Here is an 18,463-nt window from a genome sequence, read left to right as displayed (position 1 = left end):
TGACCTCGTCTCAACTGTGTTTTTAAGCATATATAGTTCAACAATCATTTTATACTATATGCCAACTACATGACTATAAAATCCTTGAGTCCGGCATTTATATCACTTTGTTGGTATGTCTCTGGCAGGGTTTTAAAAACAACGAAACTTTGCCAAATAACTTGAATGCTTTTTTTTAATATGCATTATTCCCTGCATCTGTTAACCTTAAAGTGTGCCGCTCATACTGTTCAACTGGATAAAGAATCTGTGCTGAACTAGTCATGTTCTATAAAAACACAATTTCTGCTGGTGCAGTTACCTCTCCCAACTAGACCTTGATCTTAATATTTATTGACCAAAGGAAACACTAAACTGAAGAAAAGTCAGTGCTTTGCTTTGGTTTCTCACCACCTCAATAATTATGAGCACTCAGAGCAACTTGGTGTTGAAAAGCAGCCCAGAAATACTATAACAGCTCTCAGCATGTAACAAAATAGTTGGAAAGTGATGGCATGCAACATTCAGACTTAGCATCCAAAACTTTGGGCTCTCTGTTGGGAAAGAATACACACCCATTATTTGAAACCCTTGGTATGAATATCACCTTAACATAAATAAACCTGGTGTGTGTGTGTGTGTGTGTGTGTGTGTGTGTGTGTGTGTGTGTGTGTGTATTACTGTATCTATCAAGTTCAGTAAAGCAGCTGGGTACTGAAGGATACTGGTAAGAAACCAGGAGGAAGGGTTCTAGCTAGGAAGAGGCATAACCCATCCAGAAGGCACTGAGAACCCAAGCTGAGCAGAATGGAAATAAGACTCAAGTTTAGTGCTTGGCAACTAAACCACAGCCAACACTGCAGCATGGACTGGAAAGGCTCATGAGGTTCTACCCTAGCTTACAAGCTATTGGCAACTAAGCTGTGTTTGTCTTAAAAGTGTGGCAGCGCCAGGCTGCCTGTGCACAAGCAGGAAGCACTGAAAGGACTAGGTGGTTTATAAAAAGAAAAAAGGACATAAAGGTGGGAGGGATACAAGCTGGAGGTAGGCGGTGAGAGTTGAGTTAAATGTGGTTAAGATGCATTGTATATCTGTATGTAACTGTCCAAGAATAAGTTAAAAATCAACAAATTGCTTGTTATACAGCCAAAGAAATATCAAACCAAGGTAACAGAAACAGAAAGTAGCACCTTATTCCCAAAGAAGAAACACTAGCTTGTTCAACTCCTATAAACTAGATTTTCAAATACTGGGCATTTTAAAAAATAACTATGAGATAAATTTGCCAAACTCTTTATAATAAAGCACTGGTTAATTTTATCTATAAATACTGAGTTTTGAAGGGCTCTATGAACCTATGCTCCCTAAGCCATAATATACTAATATGTTTCATATGATTTTAAATTATGGAAATTCTTTTACCTGTAACACTCAACACCAGGGCTAGGGGCTCGTTAACTCAGCTAACTGAGAACAAGAGGAGCTGTTTTCCATTTGTGCAGCGCACTAAAGGAAAGTGCTAGTAGCAGGCTGAGCAGTAGCAACAGCAAACAGATGACTGGTTGCCTGCAACAAAGGCAATGACTGAATTTATCTATCAAATGCTACTAAAATGGGATGTGGGATTCCCCTCTGATGCTGTGGTTAATAAAGAAGCTGCTTTGGCCTATAGCAGGGCAGAATATAGTCAGGCTAGAAGAGATGGAGAGAGAGAGTAGGCAGACTAGGGGATACCCCATGTAGCTGCTGAAGACACCCAGAATCTTACTGGTAGGTCACAGTCTTGTAGTAATACACAGATGAATAGAAATGGGTTAATTTAAGATGTAAGAGTTAGTTAATAAGCAGCATGAGTTAATAGGCCAAATAGTGTTGTAGTTAATATAGTCTCTGTGTGATTATTTGGGTCTGAGCAGCCAGGAACTAAAGCGTAGCCTCCGGCTACAAAATGGCGCCCAAGGTACTTGCTGATCTTAACTGGGAACACAAGCCTGTGTTCTAGGTGCCGGGTTAGAACTCCCAGGGTCAGAACTCAGCCTGATCAGAGCAGGCCTGGCAGCAGCTGGACCTAGCAAATCACAGCTTGGGTAGCAGCACGGTCCTGAGAAGCCACAGAGGAGTTGCCGCAGGAAGCTGCGGATGGCAGTAACTCAGTGGCTTAGTAGGCAGGACCAAGCAAGGTGGGCACAGGCCGCGGGAAACTGCCAAGTCACTGGACCCAAAATGTGCAGAACTGGGGAGGGGTAGTTCAGCTGCGTGGGGTGGGAGGAGGCTGCAGGCAGGGGTCTGGGCAGGGCCCTCTCACTTGTTTGCTTTAAGAGAAACAACAAAGATTCACTTCTTAGCCTGGCGCTGGTGGTGCACACCTGTATTCTCAGGGAGACAAAGGCAGGTGGATCTCTGAGTTCAAGGCCAGCCAGGTCTACTGAGTTCCAGGACAGTCAGAGCCACACAGAGAAAGCCCGTTTCGAACAAACAAAACCAAAACCAAAACAAACAAACAAAAAAAATTACTCCTTAATGTCAACTTCAGCAGCTGCAAACTGTTCTGAGACAGGCAGCCAGGAGCACCTGCTCTGAGGGAGTGCTATGGCCCCGACACTGAGCTAAAGTTTTCATGCAGAAGTCACAATCCTGTGAGGCAAACGTCTTCACTTTTAAAGACTCAGTAGGAATGATTTAATCATCAATTTTTCAGTAGCTTTAATGTTTACATTTCCAAGCTGAATTATAGGAATTAGTCCTTAAATTGTTTTAAAAACAACCATTTCATTGACGTATTTTTATTTTTAAACAAAATACGTGTACCATATTGTAAGTGTAGAAATCAGAGAACAACTCGCAGGGCTTGGTTCAGTTCCTTCTATTGTATGAATTCCAGAGGCGAAACTGGGGTCCTCACCTTAGAGGCAAGAATTACCTGCTGAGCCACCTCATCAGCCGCCTGCATTGTTTTCATCACGCCCTGAAGTGTGAAAGGAGAACTCACAAATGCAAAACATTGTTGCTATCCAGTCTGCTTGTAAGATGGAGGACTGAAAAGCAGGGGATATTTAGGGCATTAAACACCAGTGCAGCTTTGACGTCATGCACCCTAAGTGGATTTTCTGTGCAGCGTCTCAACAAGCAATAGGAAACATACTAGCCTTGGTTGGGGGGTACATGCTGGTGTATTAGTACTTACCTTTTAAAAGTAAACTATGCGGCACCATAAACTGTTTAATGCTCTGCATACATGATCAACTACCTCAGTTTTCTGTGTGCTGAATACATTTCCATGCCCTAAAACTTTTACTGTGAGACATCAGAAGCTGGGCTAAGTTTCCATCCAAAGCAAATATATTCTCCTTTTGGATCCCACTCCTCCAGGTAAGGGCCTGCCTCATCGTTTCTGAAATATTACCAGGCCTAATTTCACACAGCAGTGGGTATAATCAGGTCTACTGCCTCTCAGTAGGGCATGTCTAACCTTTTATTCTGATCCACTCGATCCTTTTTAAAAACGAAGTGAGTTCTCTGTGCCACCCACAAAAGTGCTTTTAGTGAAAGAATAATGAAGCAACTATTTTTACTCTGACATCAAAAGAAACCCATCAAAAGTGCTAGTTACGAGTATTTTAAGGTCAATGACAGAAGTTAAAACAAATAGCTTACAAAAAAATTAAGTGACAGTTTCAAGCCACATTTTCTTCCCCCACAAATGTTCTAGAATCACAAGCTTATGTGGGTGAAGCACGCAAAGGAATCTGGATTCTTGAGGCTGGAGAGATGGCTCATCAATTAAGAGTACTTGATGGTTCCAGCACCTCCTTGGCTGTTCACAACTGCTTCTAACTCTAGTTCCTGGGGGTCCAATTCCTCTTCTGGACTCCACAGGTTCCTGAACATGTGGTGCACATAAATTCATGTTGGGGCAAATAAATACATATAAAAAAATTCTTAAAAAAAAAAAGAACCCCGACACCTGTACACAAAGCGGGTTCCAAAACTCCTCTCAAGCAAAGTCCAGTGGACCAGAAAAGTCACTTAAAGGTTCACAAGGGAAACTTAAGACAGTTATCCAGAAGGTAAAACAGGATAAATCACATCTTGGATCCCATGTTTTCTTACCAGGCACCCTTCACATGGGGTGAAGGATAAAACGATATCCTGGCCTGTTACTAAGTATCTGTCAAAGAGCAAGACAAAGTAAAATCACAGAGGAAGGACAAAAGGGAACTATAAAATTTCTGAATAAAGTTCACCCTCACTGGATATGGTAGCATGCACTTGCAATAAGCACCTGACAAGCCAAGTGGGGGACACTGAGCTCCAGTCTGGACTACAAAGTCTACCTCAAAATGAACACAAGCTTGTGCCTTTACTTAAGTACCCCCTACATACTTTGATTCACAGAGATAAAGCAGATTCAATTATGAATGAAACCTACCTATCTGGACATCTATTTTTTCCTGCTGTTTTACCTACTGTAGAGAAAGAAACCTAGTATACTACAGAGCTCCTCCCCACATCCTTTTAAATACTTTAGCATTTAACATCAGGTTTCAAGAGTAAATTTCTGTTGCTTTGATCAACAAAGTATTTGTTATAATAATCTTGAAATCCAATACAATTAACCAAGAATTTATTTTGGTAGTAATCTGAATACTTTGGGAGATTTTCTCCCAAAGAGTTCAAAAAGCCAGGGCAGGTCTAGGGAAGGAAGGCTCAGGGTTCTGTTTCCACCGGGTTTGCATCAGTCAGGGCAATGTGGCCAAAGTGATGAGTATACTGGCAAGGGCATAGTTGAAAGAATGGAATAGAGAATACAAATGAGATGGGAAACACGAGTGAAGAAAAAGAATACATATATGATGCAAGTGGAAAAATCAGGGGTGGGGTAAGAAAATCAGAATATAGTGACTCTAGTGGTTTGAATGAGAATGGCCCCACATGCTCATATATCTGAATGTTAGGTTCCTAGCTGGTGTACTGCTTAGGAAAGATTGGGAGGTGTAGCTTTGTTGGAAAAACTATGACACTGGAGGTGCAAAAGCCCACACCAGGCCCAGACCAATCTCTCTCCTCTGTGTTCTCTCTCATTCTCTCTCTCTCTCTCTCTCCCCCCCTCCACTCCCTCCTGTCCACTCTCTTGCCTGAGTTATGGTGTCTCTTCACAGCAATAAAACAGTAACCAAAATAAAAAAGTAAATACATAGCAATCTCTGGTTTGCAGTACATTCTAGCATCAGTATCCTATTAGAAAAGCCAAAATAAATGCTGCACATGAACGCATTAGTGTGTAACGAAGATAAACAGTGAACTGTCATCATGGCAAGAATGCTGATGGCCAAAAGAACAACAATGAGAGAAAAGTTGGGAAGCTATCTCTCTGTATACAATAATAGTTTCCAAGTTGATATTCAGTGGTTATTAACCTAATAAGGAATTCTGACAAATTCCTTGTTAAGGGTCCAGTGCTCATTTATTATTTTCTTCAGTCCAATTTTATTGAACACACAGCACTGCTGCCCTATGTGTACAGCTGATGCGTTGGGTGGGTGAGTAGGTAAAGACAGAGAGAAAGCATTGAGGGGGAGTAACGGAGATGAGCACAGATCTGTGATTCTTGTTCCAAAGGTCTTAAGGTAAAATAGTTTACAACATAAGTAACTTGGAAGAGTAGCTCAGCTTCTGAAGACTAGGCAGACTCCATAATGGAAGCTGGAGCACTAAAGCAACTAGTTAGAATGGTCCTGCAAATGTGGCTCTGTAGGTCCCAGAACCCAGGGTAAAGACAGATACTGTGGTGTACATCTACAGAGATGGGAGCTAGAGGCAGGAGAATTACCTAGTAGCCCATTGGCCAGCTAGCCTGGAGAACACAGCACAGCAGCAGAGACAGCAGCAGCTCTACCTCAACAAGGTAGAAGTGAGGAATGACTCTTGACTCCCTAGAAGTGGTCCTCTGACCTTCACACACTGATGTTCTTGTAAATACACACTACATTTTAAAAAAAGGAAAGCAAGCAAACTAACATTCGATCAAGGAATATCACTGCTGACACCTTTGTGTTCATGTTTATGGAGGCACTGTTCACAACGACCAAGTTATGGGGTCTATCTAGGTACCCAGCAACAAGTGAATATGGAAAGAAAATGCTACAGACACAATCAAGTTTTATCTCACGCCCAAAAGAATGAATTGTGTCACCTACAAAAATTCAAATGGATGAAACTGAAGATTACTGTATTAAACAAAATAAACCAGACCCAGAAAGATGAATATCTTATATAGGTTTTTCTCAATGTGTATGTGTGTGAAAGAGAGAGAAAGGCAGAGAGAAAGAAGTTTGAGAAGGGACCAGTGGGAGAGGGGGACAGGAAAGGGTAACAGAGATGGTATACTTGAGTGTCATAGGGAAAGCTAGAGAGATTGCTCAGTGGATAACGGTGCTTGTTGTATAAGCGTTAGGACCTGAGTTCAAATCCCCAGGACCCTCATACAAACCCAGTCATGGTGACACAAGTACCTACAACCCCAGGAGTGCAGGGGCAGAGAGAAGAGGCATGCTAAGCTTGCTGAGACAGGAGGACAGTAATGCTTTTACTTGCTTTTGGTGAGCTTCTTTCACCCATTTCCCATAGTAGCTGTTTCAGCCTATCCACCCCACTACCATCAGGTCACTACCAGAACTGCTGGAGAGAACAGGGCTGACAGCCAGGTATCCTCTTTCCACCACCCAAGCCAGAATACATGCTGAGGCTCAACCCGCCTCTTGCCTTGGAAAGCTCACTGCTGTTTTTATCCCCTCTCACTTCTCAGAAAACAGCTCCATCGCTAATCCCTTCATTTTCAGCTGTGGCACGAATTCTAATTGGTCTTAATAAATAAAACCTGAAGTCAGATATTAGGTGGTGAAAGCTGACGGATCAGAAAGCAGTGCAGCCAGCACTGGAGTCTTTTTACCTCTGCCAATGCTCAGAACCAAGGGGCGATCGGGTCTCAGACTGCACCCTCACATTACAGGGCTGATTCTCACACTGCCCTGAGCTCCTGTCTCCTGCCTTCTAGACCTCTCTCTGCCCAGTCATATCACTCCTGTCTCCACCTCCCTAGTGCTGGGATTCAAAGTGTGGGATCACCTTTGTGTGAACTCTACTTCTCTTTTAGACAGATTCAATCTTGTGCAACCCAGGGTGGCCCTGAACTAACAGAAATCCCTCTGCCTCTGTCTCCGGGAGTCCTGGGATTAAAGTTGTGCCACCACTTTCTGGCTCTAGTGTCTTAGCTCTGCACTCTGGTCTTCAGGCAAGCTTTATCTGTTAAAACACAAACAAAATATCACTACACTCAGCTTTTGCTTGGTGAATCTCAGTCTTAAAAATACTATGCTCCCAAGCCATCTTTGATGGGGCTTCCCATCTGGTTACTCGAACCCTTTTCTCTTCACCAGCAAGCTCCCTACATCTCCACTTAGATCATTTCACTACACTTAGCTCTGGCTTCCGACACATCAATCCTATGCAACCTATCTGCTAAGGTCACCAAATATATAGCTGTTGCTGTACTCAAAGAATTCTTGCAGAATTTATGCGCAAGGATATGGCTCCTAGATACAAGTTATCTGAAAGACATCATACAGAAGGCATATCCGTTGTCTGTATACACCCAGCCATGCAATCAGACCCATTGCTGTTGAAAACATTGATTCAGATCAAATCAATGCTTAGAGATATAAACATGACCATTTATAGCCATACACAGAAAAGTTTTAAATCTCCATCTATTTTGTAAAGACATAAACAAGGCATTTCTTCAGTGACTCTTTTCTAGCATCTTTGGAATCAAGATGAATCACACTCTATTCCTACACTACATCATCACATGTTCTGTAAATATCTCACTCGTGGTTCGAGGGAGATGTAAAAACCATGAGGTATAATTACTTTTACTGAGTCTCCTTTAAATGGAACACAATTACTGCAAAAATCTGAAAAGAGAAAAAAAAAATCTGAAAAGAGAAGGACACAATTTTAGGATAATGATGAAACCAGAAACAGTAGTAAATGCCTGGATCAGTAAGAAGGGACAGTCTGCTTACCAGTTCTGAGAATCTGTACTCGTCACTGCTACCTTTACAATAACATGCTCTCTGATTCCTTTCATTTTTCTGTTTTGCTAGAAGTAGACTTTTTTTTGCACTGTTAAGACCATACGCTCATCATGAATGTTTGTGCTGATGGTGTCACCAGCATACCACAATCATATGATACTGACTACAAGACAAAGGCCTTAAATATAAAATTATATATTTACAGAGACATTCTTGTTTGAATATTTACACATGTACACCTTTGATTTAAACAAGCTTCCTATAACAGGTTTCTCTTTCTCTGAACTGAACCCATCTTTCAAAGTGAAGCCACAGTCCCAGTGTTTCCTGATTATTTCAAATCTTGTCAGTGTCTATCCCTGAAATAGTCAAGTGAGCTTTCATTAAAATAGCATAGGAGTTGCTATGACATGCCTGAATTACTAAAGAAACTAATAATGACCAACACAATAAAGATGCTTTTTACAGATAAGAAAGATTATTAATTTCTTGTAAAGATTTTTAAATTGCATGTTGTATGTATATATGAAGGTATGAATGCATGTACGTATGTGTATATACGCATGCTCATGGAGAACACGGAGTCAGATCACTTGGAGCTGTTCTGAGTTACCTGACATGGTTGCTAGGAACTGAACTCAGTGATCTTCTGAGTCATCCATCTCTCTAACAAGTTTTTAATTTCTATAACCAAAATTAAGTGGAAATCTTCCTGAAATTTAACATGATAAAGCCTATTGTGGACCTTAAGACACTGCTCTGTAAAAACATGATCATATAACTCTGAAAAAATGTCATTTTTTTAGGCACATGGATTATAGATTCAGGGCAATTCCCAGGTACTCACAACTGGAATAGCAAGAAATTCCTGTGTGGCTGTGCACCATGGTTGGGTTGTTAATAACACCTAAGACCAATCTGCAAAAGCAAAAGTAGTTTAGTGGCCAGCTTTGAAGAATGCTGGTCGACCAGGAGTACCAACTACAGGAGACTAGGAACTAGAAGGAAGCTCACGGTCATTGTAAATCCTGAAGCCTGTGATGCAATGAGGAAAACAGGAAGAGCCCGGTGCACTGATTTCTAAGAAGGTCAATGCTAAGGCTTGTGTTTGACTAACTCAACTCTCCTCAGCTTGGATAATGCCATGCCCTCCTTTCAAGTCCTAAGCACACACACTTTATTACTTGGCTTTGGCACTTTGGACCACACTATACTTATTTTATCTTCTGGTAAAGGCCATTTAAAATTCTATGAGGAAATAAGGATACTATGTTATAAATAACTATGAATGAGGAATTTTTAAGCTTCTGTTCTTATAAATGCTGTTGAGTTTCTCCATGGGATTGCATATTACTGATAAATATCACAAAATGAACCCAAAGAACTATGAGTGTGTGGAGACTAAATCACTTCAATCAAAGTGACCTTTAACCTACAGACAGGACAACACAATACACTATAGAAATTCTGTAGCACCATCACACTGTCAAAAGAATGTTGTTTAAAAGTACATTAAGAACCAAATAAAACAGATTATTTTCAATATGATAAATGAGTCATGAGAAATTACAGGCAAATGTATTTATGAGAGAAAAATATTCAGTAACCACAAGAAAGTACCCTGAGCAACAGAGACAATGTTCATGGTCAAAGACCAGAAGGAATACATGATATAGCCCTTATTAGAATGGCCATATAGAAATATAATAAATTCATAGTGTATAATACATAAGATAGCCTAAGCAGAGTACAACTGAACAATTTATGTATTTGGTGTTCTGTTTTGTGGAGCTGTTATGATTGACTTAAAAAGTAATGGGCTGTGCACTTTTTTTGCATGTACACACACACATACACCTTTAAGACTTGAAAGTACTTTAATATTACTCTATAATACTCCAAATAAGCAGACTTCTTAATGCAAGAAAGTGTACTATCTAGAAAAAAATAAAATCTACAAACCCAAAAAGAAAAACTGCAATCTTCATTTAAAAAGTAACGGACTTATGTACAGATTAACAACAAACAAGATAAACCTTTTTTGGACAAATCCAAAAAAGAAACACAGCATGTTCACAATGAAGTTATATGCAAAACCAAAAGGCAGCCATATGTTCCTGTTAAAATGAATTCCTTGATTTAAGAGGTCAGTAAGTTTATTATATTCGGGTCAAAATCTGACCTTGCTGAGAACCATTCTTCATGTAAACAGGAAGCTCGAGTATTGTTACATACACTCAGACCCTTACCTGCAGCCCTCTAGGGAGCTGTGTCAAGCAATATTCTACGGGCATTTTGCATGCAGCTGTCATACACTAAGTTGCCAGTGTGACAGTCCAGCACATCCGCCCTCTACCGTGCTTTCTTTTCTTACTATTGCATTCAGAGGGAGAACTGGGAGAACAGGTCAGTGTATGTAACAATTTCCTTATGGTCAGTACACAGCACAAGTCATCACTCAAAGGCAACACCACAAGTTTTACTTACAGATGTTCCTTCTTTCACAATTCTGTATTTTAAAACAAACATTTCATAAATGTCAGTAACAGCAATTTCCAGGGTGCTATTCTTAATATATGCATCCCAACAGGACACTGGTATGTGAGGACAGACGAGTTTTAAATGAGTAAAGGCATCAAGTATAAAATGTTCACCCATTCATAACAGTGGTAACTCTGTAGCAAGAGAAGACATTCTGAGCATCTTTGTTAGCGGTGCCCTCCTTCCATTATACCCACCCACTCCTTTATATCCGGGCAGTATTAGGAAAACAGTATCTGACCAAAGACAAAATCTCTCCCACGGAAAGCTAGTGGGACAGAGTGACACAGAGCTACCTACCCGACTGTCCCTGTGGCAATACCTCAGAACTGAAACTTGCAGATAGAAATCCTAACACTGGAAAGAATAAGAACCACATTCTCAATGTACAACATAGGCTTGTTTGAAATAGTCTTGTATAATAAAGTGCCAAATGTGATGAAAATAAAAAAATGAAGATTTTTCTATTTTATATACAAAAGGTTTTTTCATATAATCAAATTCAATTACAGTTACATGAAACATGTTTCTACAGTTCTCTTCTAAAAGTATACAAAATAGAAGGGGGTTCACACTTTTGTCTGAAATAGCAGTTACTGCCTGTCCTCCTCCCCAGACCACCATGCATCTCACCTCACAACAGAGAAGCCCTGCTGCATGAGTATCTGCCTCATATTCAAGTTCTAGAACGGAGGTGGCAGAGAATTATCGTTACATGAAAGGTAACTCTTTGCTCTGGTGATCTAGGTGGCACAGCCTTTGCCGTACTTTTAAGAAGGACGAGGAAGATTGTATTAAAGTTGCTATTTAATAAAGAACTGTGTGGACTGTTCCATTAGACAGAAAGCAGAAACTGGGAACAGATTAGAGAAAGGTCCTTAGAAAAAGAAGAGAGCCAACACCTGTAGGATTTAATATACACAGAAGAAACCAGGGGCAAAATCCAAAAGCAAAAGGTATAACTGGGAATGAATAGTCAACTAATTCATCATCTGGCTCGCATTGCACGAAGGGGCGTTCAGATAGTGAATTTAAAAAAAAAATGGAGGGCCAAAACTTACAGGCATGTCCACTTTCTTCCATGTCCTTTGTGCCCCACAGTGCTCAGCAGTTAAGAGTACCGCCGGTTGCTTTTTCAGAGGACCTAGGTTCAATTCCCAGCACCCACACAGTGGCTCACAACCATCTGAAATTCTAGTTCTAAGGGATCCAATGCCTTCATCTGGCCTTCGCAGGCACTGCACATAGCAGGTAGTGCACATATATATGCACATGAAAAACATCCATACACATTAAAAAATCAGATTAAAAAGAAAGTGGGAGAATGGAAACATGTTAAGATTTGATCAAAGAATATGGAAGTGTCATAAATCTTTAAATTCCTTTTTTGAAAAATGCCTTACTCTTTAATTCTCACTTCATATGCTACCTCTTTAGTGCCTTGATGTTCCCAAGATACTTTTATTTTTACTTCTTAAGACAATACACTATAATTGCTTTCTAAACTCTACAATCTTCAAGAAAACAGATATCTAAGAACATTTTCTGAGCAAATAAACACATATATGATTATCTTAGAGTGGTACTTTACTGAAGGCGGCCTGGTCTAGAGTAGATTAGCAAAGGAGTAGGTAAGTCAGAAGGGCAAGAACAAAGACAGGAGAAGCAATGGTGCCCAACACCAATGGGGACACAAAGGACATGGAAGAAGGTGGGTGTGTCTGTAAGAGATGGCCCCAGGGCATTCTTGTGGAGCTGAGGATCAAATAAAGCAAAAGATTTTTCAAAAACCTGGAGAAAATTAAACATTTTGGTAATTAAGCTAAGAAAAGTTCTCCTAAGAAGCAAATCATGAGGTATTATTTGTAAGAGTAGGAAAACTGGAATCTAGTTGAACAGTATTCTGATAGAGCAGAATGCATATATTAACAAAAGAAAAACCATAACTTTAAAAACAATTATAAAAAAGATCTGTGACCAGACCCTAGTGTAGTTTGTTTGTAGTTTGTTATGTGCATACACTTTAGCAAACAGAACCAGAGAGAGAGAAGGACCTTTTTTTTTTTATAGAAAGAGACCCTGTACTGTAAACATTAAGTTATGAGGCATATCTGAGACTTAATGGCTAAACAAAGGCAAAGATGGCGTCCTGATTTGAAAGAAGAGGCACTTCAAGTGTGATTTTGAGATTGATTGCAATTGTTTACACTCTAGAAGAAATACAAAGCAAATTGCAAAGATAATTAAGGTACCTGGAATAAATAATGCAATAATTCCAAAAAGAACCTATTTGTACAGTGTATTAGATATAAATTGGTGTTATATTTTAAGGTAAGACTATTCCATTCCAGATGTTCACTGACCCTTAAAGAAATGGAGATGTAGTTGGTAAATAAAGGAATTAGACAAAACAAGTTACTATAAACACTACACACATACTCTCTCTCTCATGCTTTAACAAAATTCATAATACATCCAAGGATCTCAGCATGAAATCTTGGAGACTTGCTACAGGCACAAGTTTTGTAGTATTTGTAGCAGAACAACTGTTAACTTATTACACTTAGGAGTACAGGAGTGCATGAGCCTTAGCATGAAACAAGCCTAATTTCAAATTACGATCTTTCTTCTCACCCACAACCCCAGACAAATTGCCGAAGGAAACCTGTCTGTACAGGTACGACACGTGGCTCAATTGGGAGAACTAGGTAGGTTGGGGATTATGAACCCACAATGGCACCAGACAGAGTCAGTCAGTCTAGGCCTGAAGCTAAGTGACTGACTGTACTCCACAGGCAAGGTAAGGGAAAACATCTATGACCCTATGCCTGGAACATGACAGCATCTGTTGATGTTAGTTGGTTGTTTCATATATATGCCTTCCCTCATTTTTCATAAAGGCTGTCATAAACTGGTTCATTAAAAAGATAAAGACAGGATCTATATCCACAGTGAAAAGCTTAGGTTTTTTCTTTGTGTTTGTTTGTTTTGCTATAGTCAGGAGTCAAAATGAACAAAGAAAACAGAAGAACCACTCACAAAGTAAAAATCACAAATCACTTAAGTGGCCTGTGTGCTCACCCCACTGATGAGCACAGAAATCTCCTCTTAGGTGGTGTTGCACTTACGTATCACAATCAACATGACCTCTAAAGAAAACTAACTGTCAATCTACAAAGAGCTCTGCAAATGTGCGGAAGCAGAATAGGTCTCAGAAAATATTCTTGCAAATGTCAAAGGTCTATTGTACAATCACATTTTTTAACATAACGGAAAGGTCTTGGCATATTTATAAATGGCTCTCGGCAATTAAGAAAAGTGCCATGAAAGGTCAGAGTGTACGGTATTTAATGCCCTCAGTATTGTAATTGTTTATATGCCTGCCTGTCTTCCTTGCCATCTTTCACATGCTGCTGAGAAGGATGGCTGAAATTCCATCCTGGAAGAGGCTCACTGACTAAAATAAACGGAATGTTTGCTGCACAGGGTGGTGACCTCTGCTGGCTTTACTCCTTCCCTATACTGAGTCACTGCAGCAACAGACTGTCGGCAGGTAGGTGTGAATCAAGCCTCCAGCTCAAGAAGTTAAAGTCCCACAAATGTTGCTGAAGCCTGAGCTGCCTATGAATGTACATCGTTGCTCACAGTTTTCTCATAGCAAAGGAGGGCTACAGAAACCAACGCAAGAGAGCCAACAGATATCAAATATCCATAAAATCCAGTCTTAAAGTCGGCAGTTCTCTTTTTCTGAACCAATCTAAGGGCTCTCTCTGTTCAAATGGGCTGATCCAGATTACCCAATGAGAATTTACTTTTTTCTTTAGAGGTTAACTCAGTGCCACCCAGTTTCATGGGAAAGCTATGTCCTTCATTTCTTCCTATGTAGATTTTTATGCATATAAGTATAAACAGAAATATGAACTTGTTTTAAGTTCCAAAATGACTGATTTCAAACTAAAACTTAAGCATATCTACACGATCATTTGTAATCTCAATGGATACACCAACTTGCTTGGTGACTCAACCTATTAATAGACAAAGTATTACGTTTTTAACAGCTGGCCCCCAGACAACAGTTAAAGTGTGGAGTGTTACTCTACAAGCTGTTTCGGCTCCCACATTGATGTCTGCAAGGTGACTGTTGGGTCCACGTTGGCCCTTCTTAGTACTTCCTCATCCATGAATGTTCTTTCTGCCTTTCTAGGCCACACAGTCTCCAGTGTTCAAGAGAAATTCAGCTTCTAATAGAAGTCACAGATGAATCTTCAGTACCATAGTACCCTCTTCAATGACCACTCTTCCTACTATTTAGCATAATATCTGCATAAAACTTAGCACTTCACATACATGTCCATTTAGACGTTTTCACTATTAATCATTCATATCTCTATCCGTTAAGACTATAAGCTTCTTGAAGACAAAGTTCTATCTCAAACTGGACCATACCTTAAAAACTAATGTTTCTACCTCCTTCCCCTGCATAGTCAGGTTAACCTTATTTCCAGGTTGTTTCAACACAACTCATTGCTTTCAAATGAGCACACCTGTGCCTCCTACTGGTGAACATGATTATTACAACTGCACACCTATGCCAAAATTATAATGGTTGGATCAATGGAAGAATGGATGAAGGAAGTATGAAATATATACATATTAGAGTACTACTCAGCAGTAAAAAACAAGGACTTCTTGAATTTTGCATGCAAATGGATGGAAATAGAAAACACTATCCTGAATGAGGTAAGCCAGTCCCAAAAAGAGGAACATGGGATGTACTCACTCATATTTGGTTTCTAGCCATAAATAAAGGACACTGAGCCTATAATTCGTGATCCTAGAGAAGCTAAATAAGAAGGTGAACCCAAAAAAAAACATATAGGCATCCTCCTGGATATTAACCTTCATCAGGCGATGAAAGGAGACAGAGACCCACATTGGAGCACCGGACTGAAATCTCAAGGTCCAAATCAGGAGCAGAAGGAGAGGGAGCACAAGCAAGGAACTCAGGACCGCGAGGGGTACACCCACACACTGAGACAATGGGGATGTTCTATCGGGAACTCACCAAGGCCAGCTGGCCTGGGTCTGAGAAAGCCTGGGATAAAACTGGACTTGCTAAACATAGAGGACAATGAGGCCTACTGAGAACTCAAAAACAATGGCAATGGGTTTTTGATCCTACTGCACGTACTGGCTTTGTGGGAGCCTAGGCTGTTTGGATGCTCACCTTACTAGACCTGGATGGAGGTGGGTGGGCCTTGGACTTCCCACAGGTCAGGGAACCCTGATTGCTCTTCGAGTTGATGAGGGAGGGGGACTTGATCGGGGGAGGGGGAAGGGGAGGAAAATGGGAGGCAGTGGCGGGGAGGAGGCAGAAATATTTAATAAATAAATAAATAAAATATATTAAAAAAAAGAATATTTAGTGCAATGCCTGGTACTTGTAAATACTCAACGTCAGTGCTATTACTGTTGTAACAATCATCACCATGTTTCTTTTTCAGTACAGGTTCTAGTCCACAATTCTAAATGAAATAAACAGAATTATCGCTTGGCTTGCTAAACAAAGCAAATGAGATCATCTGAATCTCTCTCTCTCTAAAATGATACATAAGGTGTAGGGGATCAGTTTACAGTTCTGGCAGAAAAAAAATTATTACATTAAGTGTGCAACAAAGTTATCAGGTTGCTAGATTTCAGAACAGAAAACATAATATATTCTGACCAACTATAAAATAATCTCTCCATTATCTTGCTATATTAGGGATGATCTTTTAAGTAAAAGATATGTCACAAAGTCATCTGAAAAAATTTTATGTTTCCTGGTGTCACGTATACTTTTAAAGAAATTACTAAATGCACACAATAGAAACCATATTGTTGAGTCTAAGTTAGATACCAAAATGGTGTTACATCAGAGAGAGGAGAGATGACAGACAAGCGTGAGCACACAAGTGTGAGCACACCACCTGAACGCCTCTGCACCACTTTCCACAGACATGAAGGACCCCACCCTTACGAACTTCTACATGCAGACAGGCAAGGCACACAGTGTTCACTGGCAAAGTGGAAGTCAAAACCACAAGACTACATCATATTAGTTATAATCACAGAATTTCAAAAATAATCATGCACAGTTTTTGTTTTACCCGCCCAATGTGATTTTGGACAGGTACCAAACATTCTTCAAAATCATGGTACTTAGATGTAAAGAAGCTTCGTTTTAGTGGATTGTACTGTGCATCTTAAAGCACATCCGACTCAGCGCAGTGATGCCATTTAGGAAAAGAAATGGACCTTCTCTTCCATAATGTTTCATTCAAGGCCTTTCATGTTGGACACAGGCGGCTTTGTGGCATGTAGCAGTTAGAGGATGAAGGTGACTGTTAGTCACAGGTCAGCATGGTCCTAATGTGCCTCACTAGATGTCAGAGAGCTACACATAAAGCTCAGAAGAATGTGCCACATTGGGTTTAGAACACATTTTAAGAGCAGCACTAACCTTCCCTTAGACGGTCCACCACAAAAGTAAAGCCAGTAGTTCTTGGATGTAAGACATATTCATATTTTTGAAGTCCATTCTTCTCAGCAAAATCATTACTCCGAGTCTTGTTATTTTCTAAACAAAATAACAGACAAAATAAAAGTAATAATATTAAGGAAGATAGTTAGGTAAGGAAAAATATGAAGAATTTCTTGGATAAAAATAGCACTTATGACCAGGCATCGTAAGCAAACCTTCAATCCCGGGGTTCAGAAGGCAGAGGCAGGCAGATCTTTAGGAGTTTAAGACCAGCTTAGTCTACACAGTACATTACAGGCCAGCCAGGACTAACAGTGAGAATGTGCCTGCCCCCAAAAAGACACTAATATATTACATTGTTACAGACAGCATACAAAGATGATGCAGACATTTTGAATATGTGTATGAGTGCTTTGCCTGAATATGTTGCCAACATGTGCAATGCCCAAGAAGGCCAGAAGAGGACACCAGAGTCCCAAGAACTGGAGTTACAGAAGGATTTGAGCAGCCATGTGGGTGCCAGAAACCAAACCAGGTCCTCTACAAGAGTATCAAATGCTCTTAACCACTGATCCATTTCTCCAGCCCCAAAATACAAACATTTGCAATAATCCCTTACAAAGATTTCAATCTACTGGTATATGTATGGATATATGTGAATATATGTTATGAACAGAACCTTAATAAGTTCCCTTACATTTATATCCCAAAGTTTCAAATCATTAGAAGATGTCACAAAAGCTAATATGTAATAAAAATTGAGATATAAAAACTAAAACATTAATAAGCTAAAATTTTCATTAAAGATAAACTTTATGTGAGATGAGGATGTATTTCAGTGATAGAGCACTTGTCTACTATCATGCTAGGTTCAATCCCCTGCACCACTGATAATAATAAAATTCTTAAATAATAAAAGTTCAAATATAACATAAAAATGCTAATAAAACTGAAAATTAACAAAAGACAAGGATTTAGTCATCCAGAAGAAATAACCAGCAATCAAATATATCAGATCAACGTTTTCTTTAACCCAGTAATTTAGGCTTTCAAAGTAAAGTGAAATATCTGCCTTGCTCAAGCAGAGTGACTAATATTGCTAACCAAAACCACTGCACAACAAAACAGCACATGATTAGCACATCATGTACAAACATCTGAACATGGTTTGGCTGAATATAGTTACAGAGACAAGTATATGTTCCAATTGTTGGCAATAACTTTTTTTTCCATTCCATGAGGTCATTTTACAAATTCCAAGAAGAACCAAACTCATTATTCAGCAAATACAATTGGAAAATAAAGTGTTCAAAAATTTGGCCTT

At 39.7% G+C, this 18,463-nt stretch overlaps 1 protein-coding gene across 6 annotated transcripts in view; it reads right to left on the bottom strand.

Moving 5' to 3' along the window:
- The window catches only part of Lclat1 (lysocardiolipin acyltransferase 1), a 122,951-nt gene that overhangs the window by 32,793 nt on the left and 71,695 nt on the right, over positions 1 to 18,463 (bottom strand). For all 6 annotated transcript variants that reach the window (XM_075955302.1, XM_075955303.1, XM_075955300.1 and 3 more), the window contains one exon: positions 17,119 to 17,235. In XM_075955302.1, the coding sequence (XP_075811417.1) occupies positions 17,119 to 17,235 (117 nt within the window). The remainder of the gene's footprint in view (positions 1 to 17,118; positions 17,236 to 18,463) is intronic.

This window comes from Microtus pennsylvanicus, chromosome 21 (assembly GCF_037038515.1).
Source record: "Microtus pennsylvanicus isolate mMicPen1 chromosome 21, mMicPen1.hap1, whole genome shotgun sequence".
Taxonomy (NCBI): Eukaryota; Metazoa; Chordata; class Mammalia; order Rodentia; family Cricetidae; genus Microtus; species Microtus pennsylvanicus.
The sequence above is the reverse complement of the archived record's forward strand: the minus strand, read 5'-3'. Positions and strand labels throughout refer to the sequence as shown.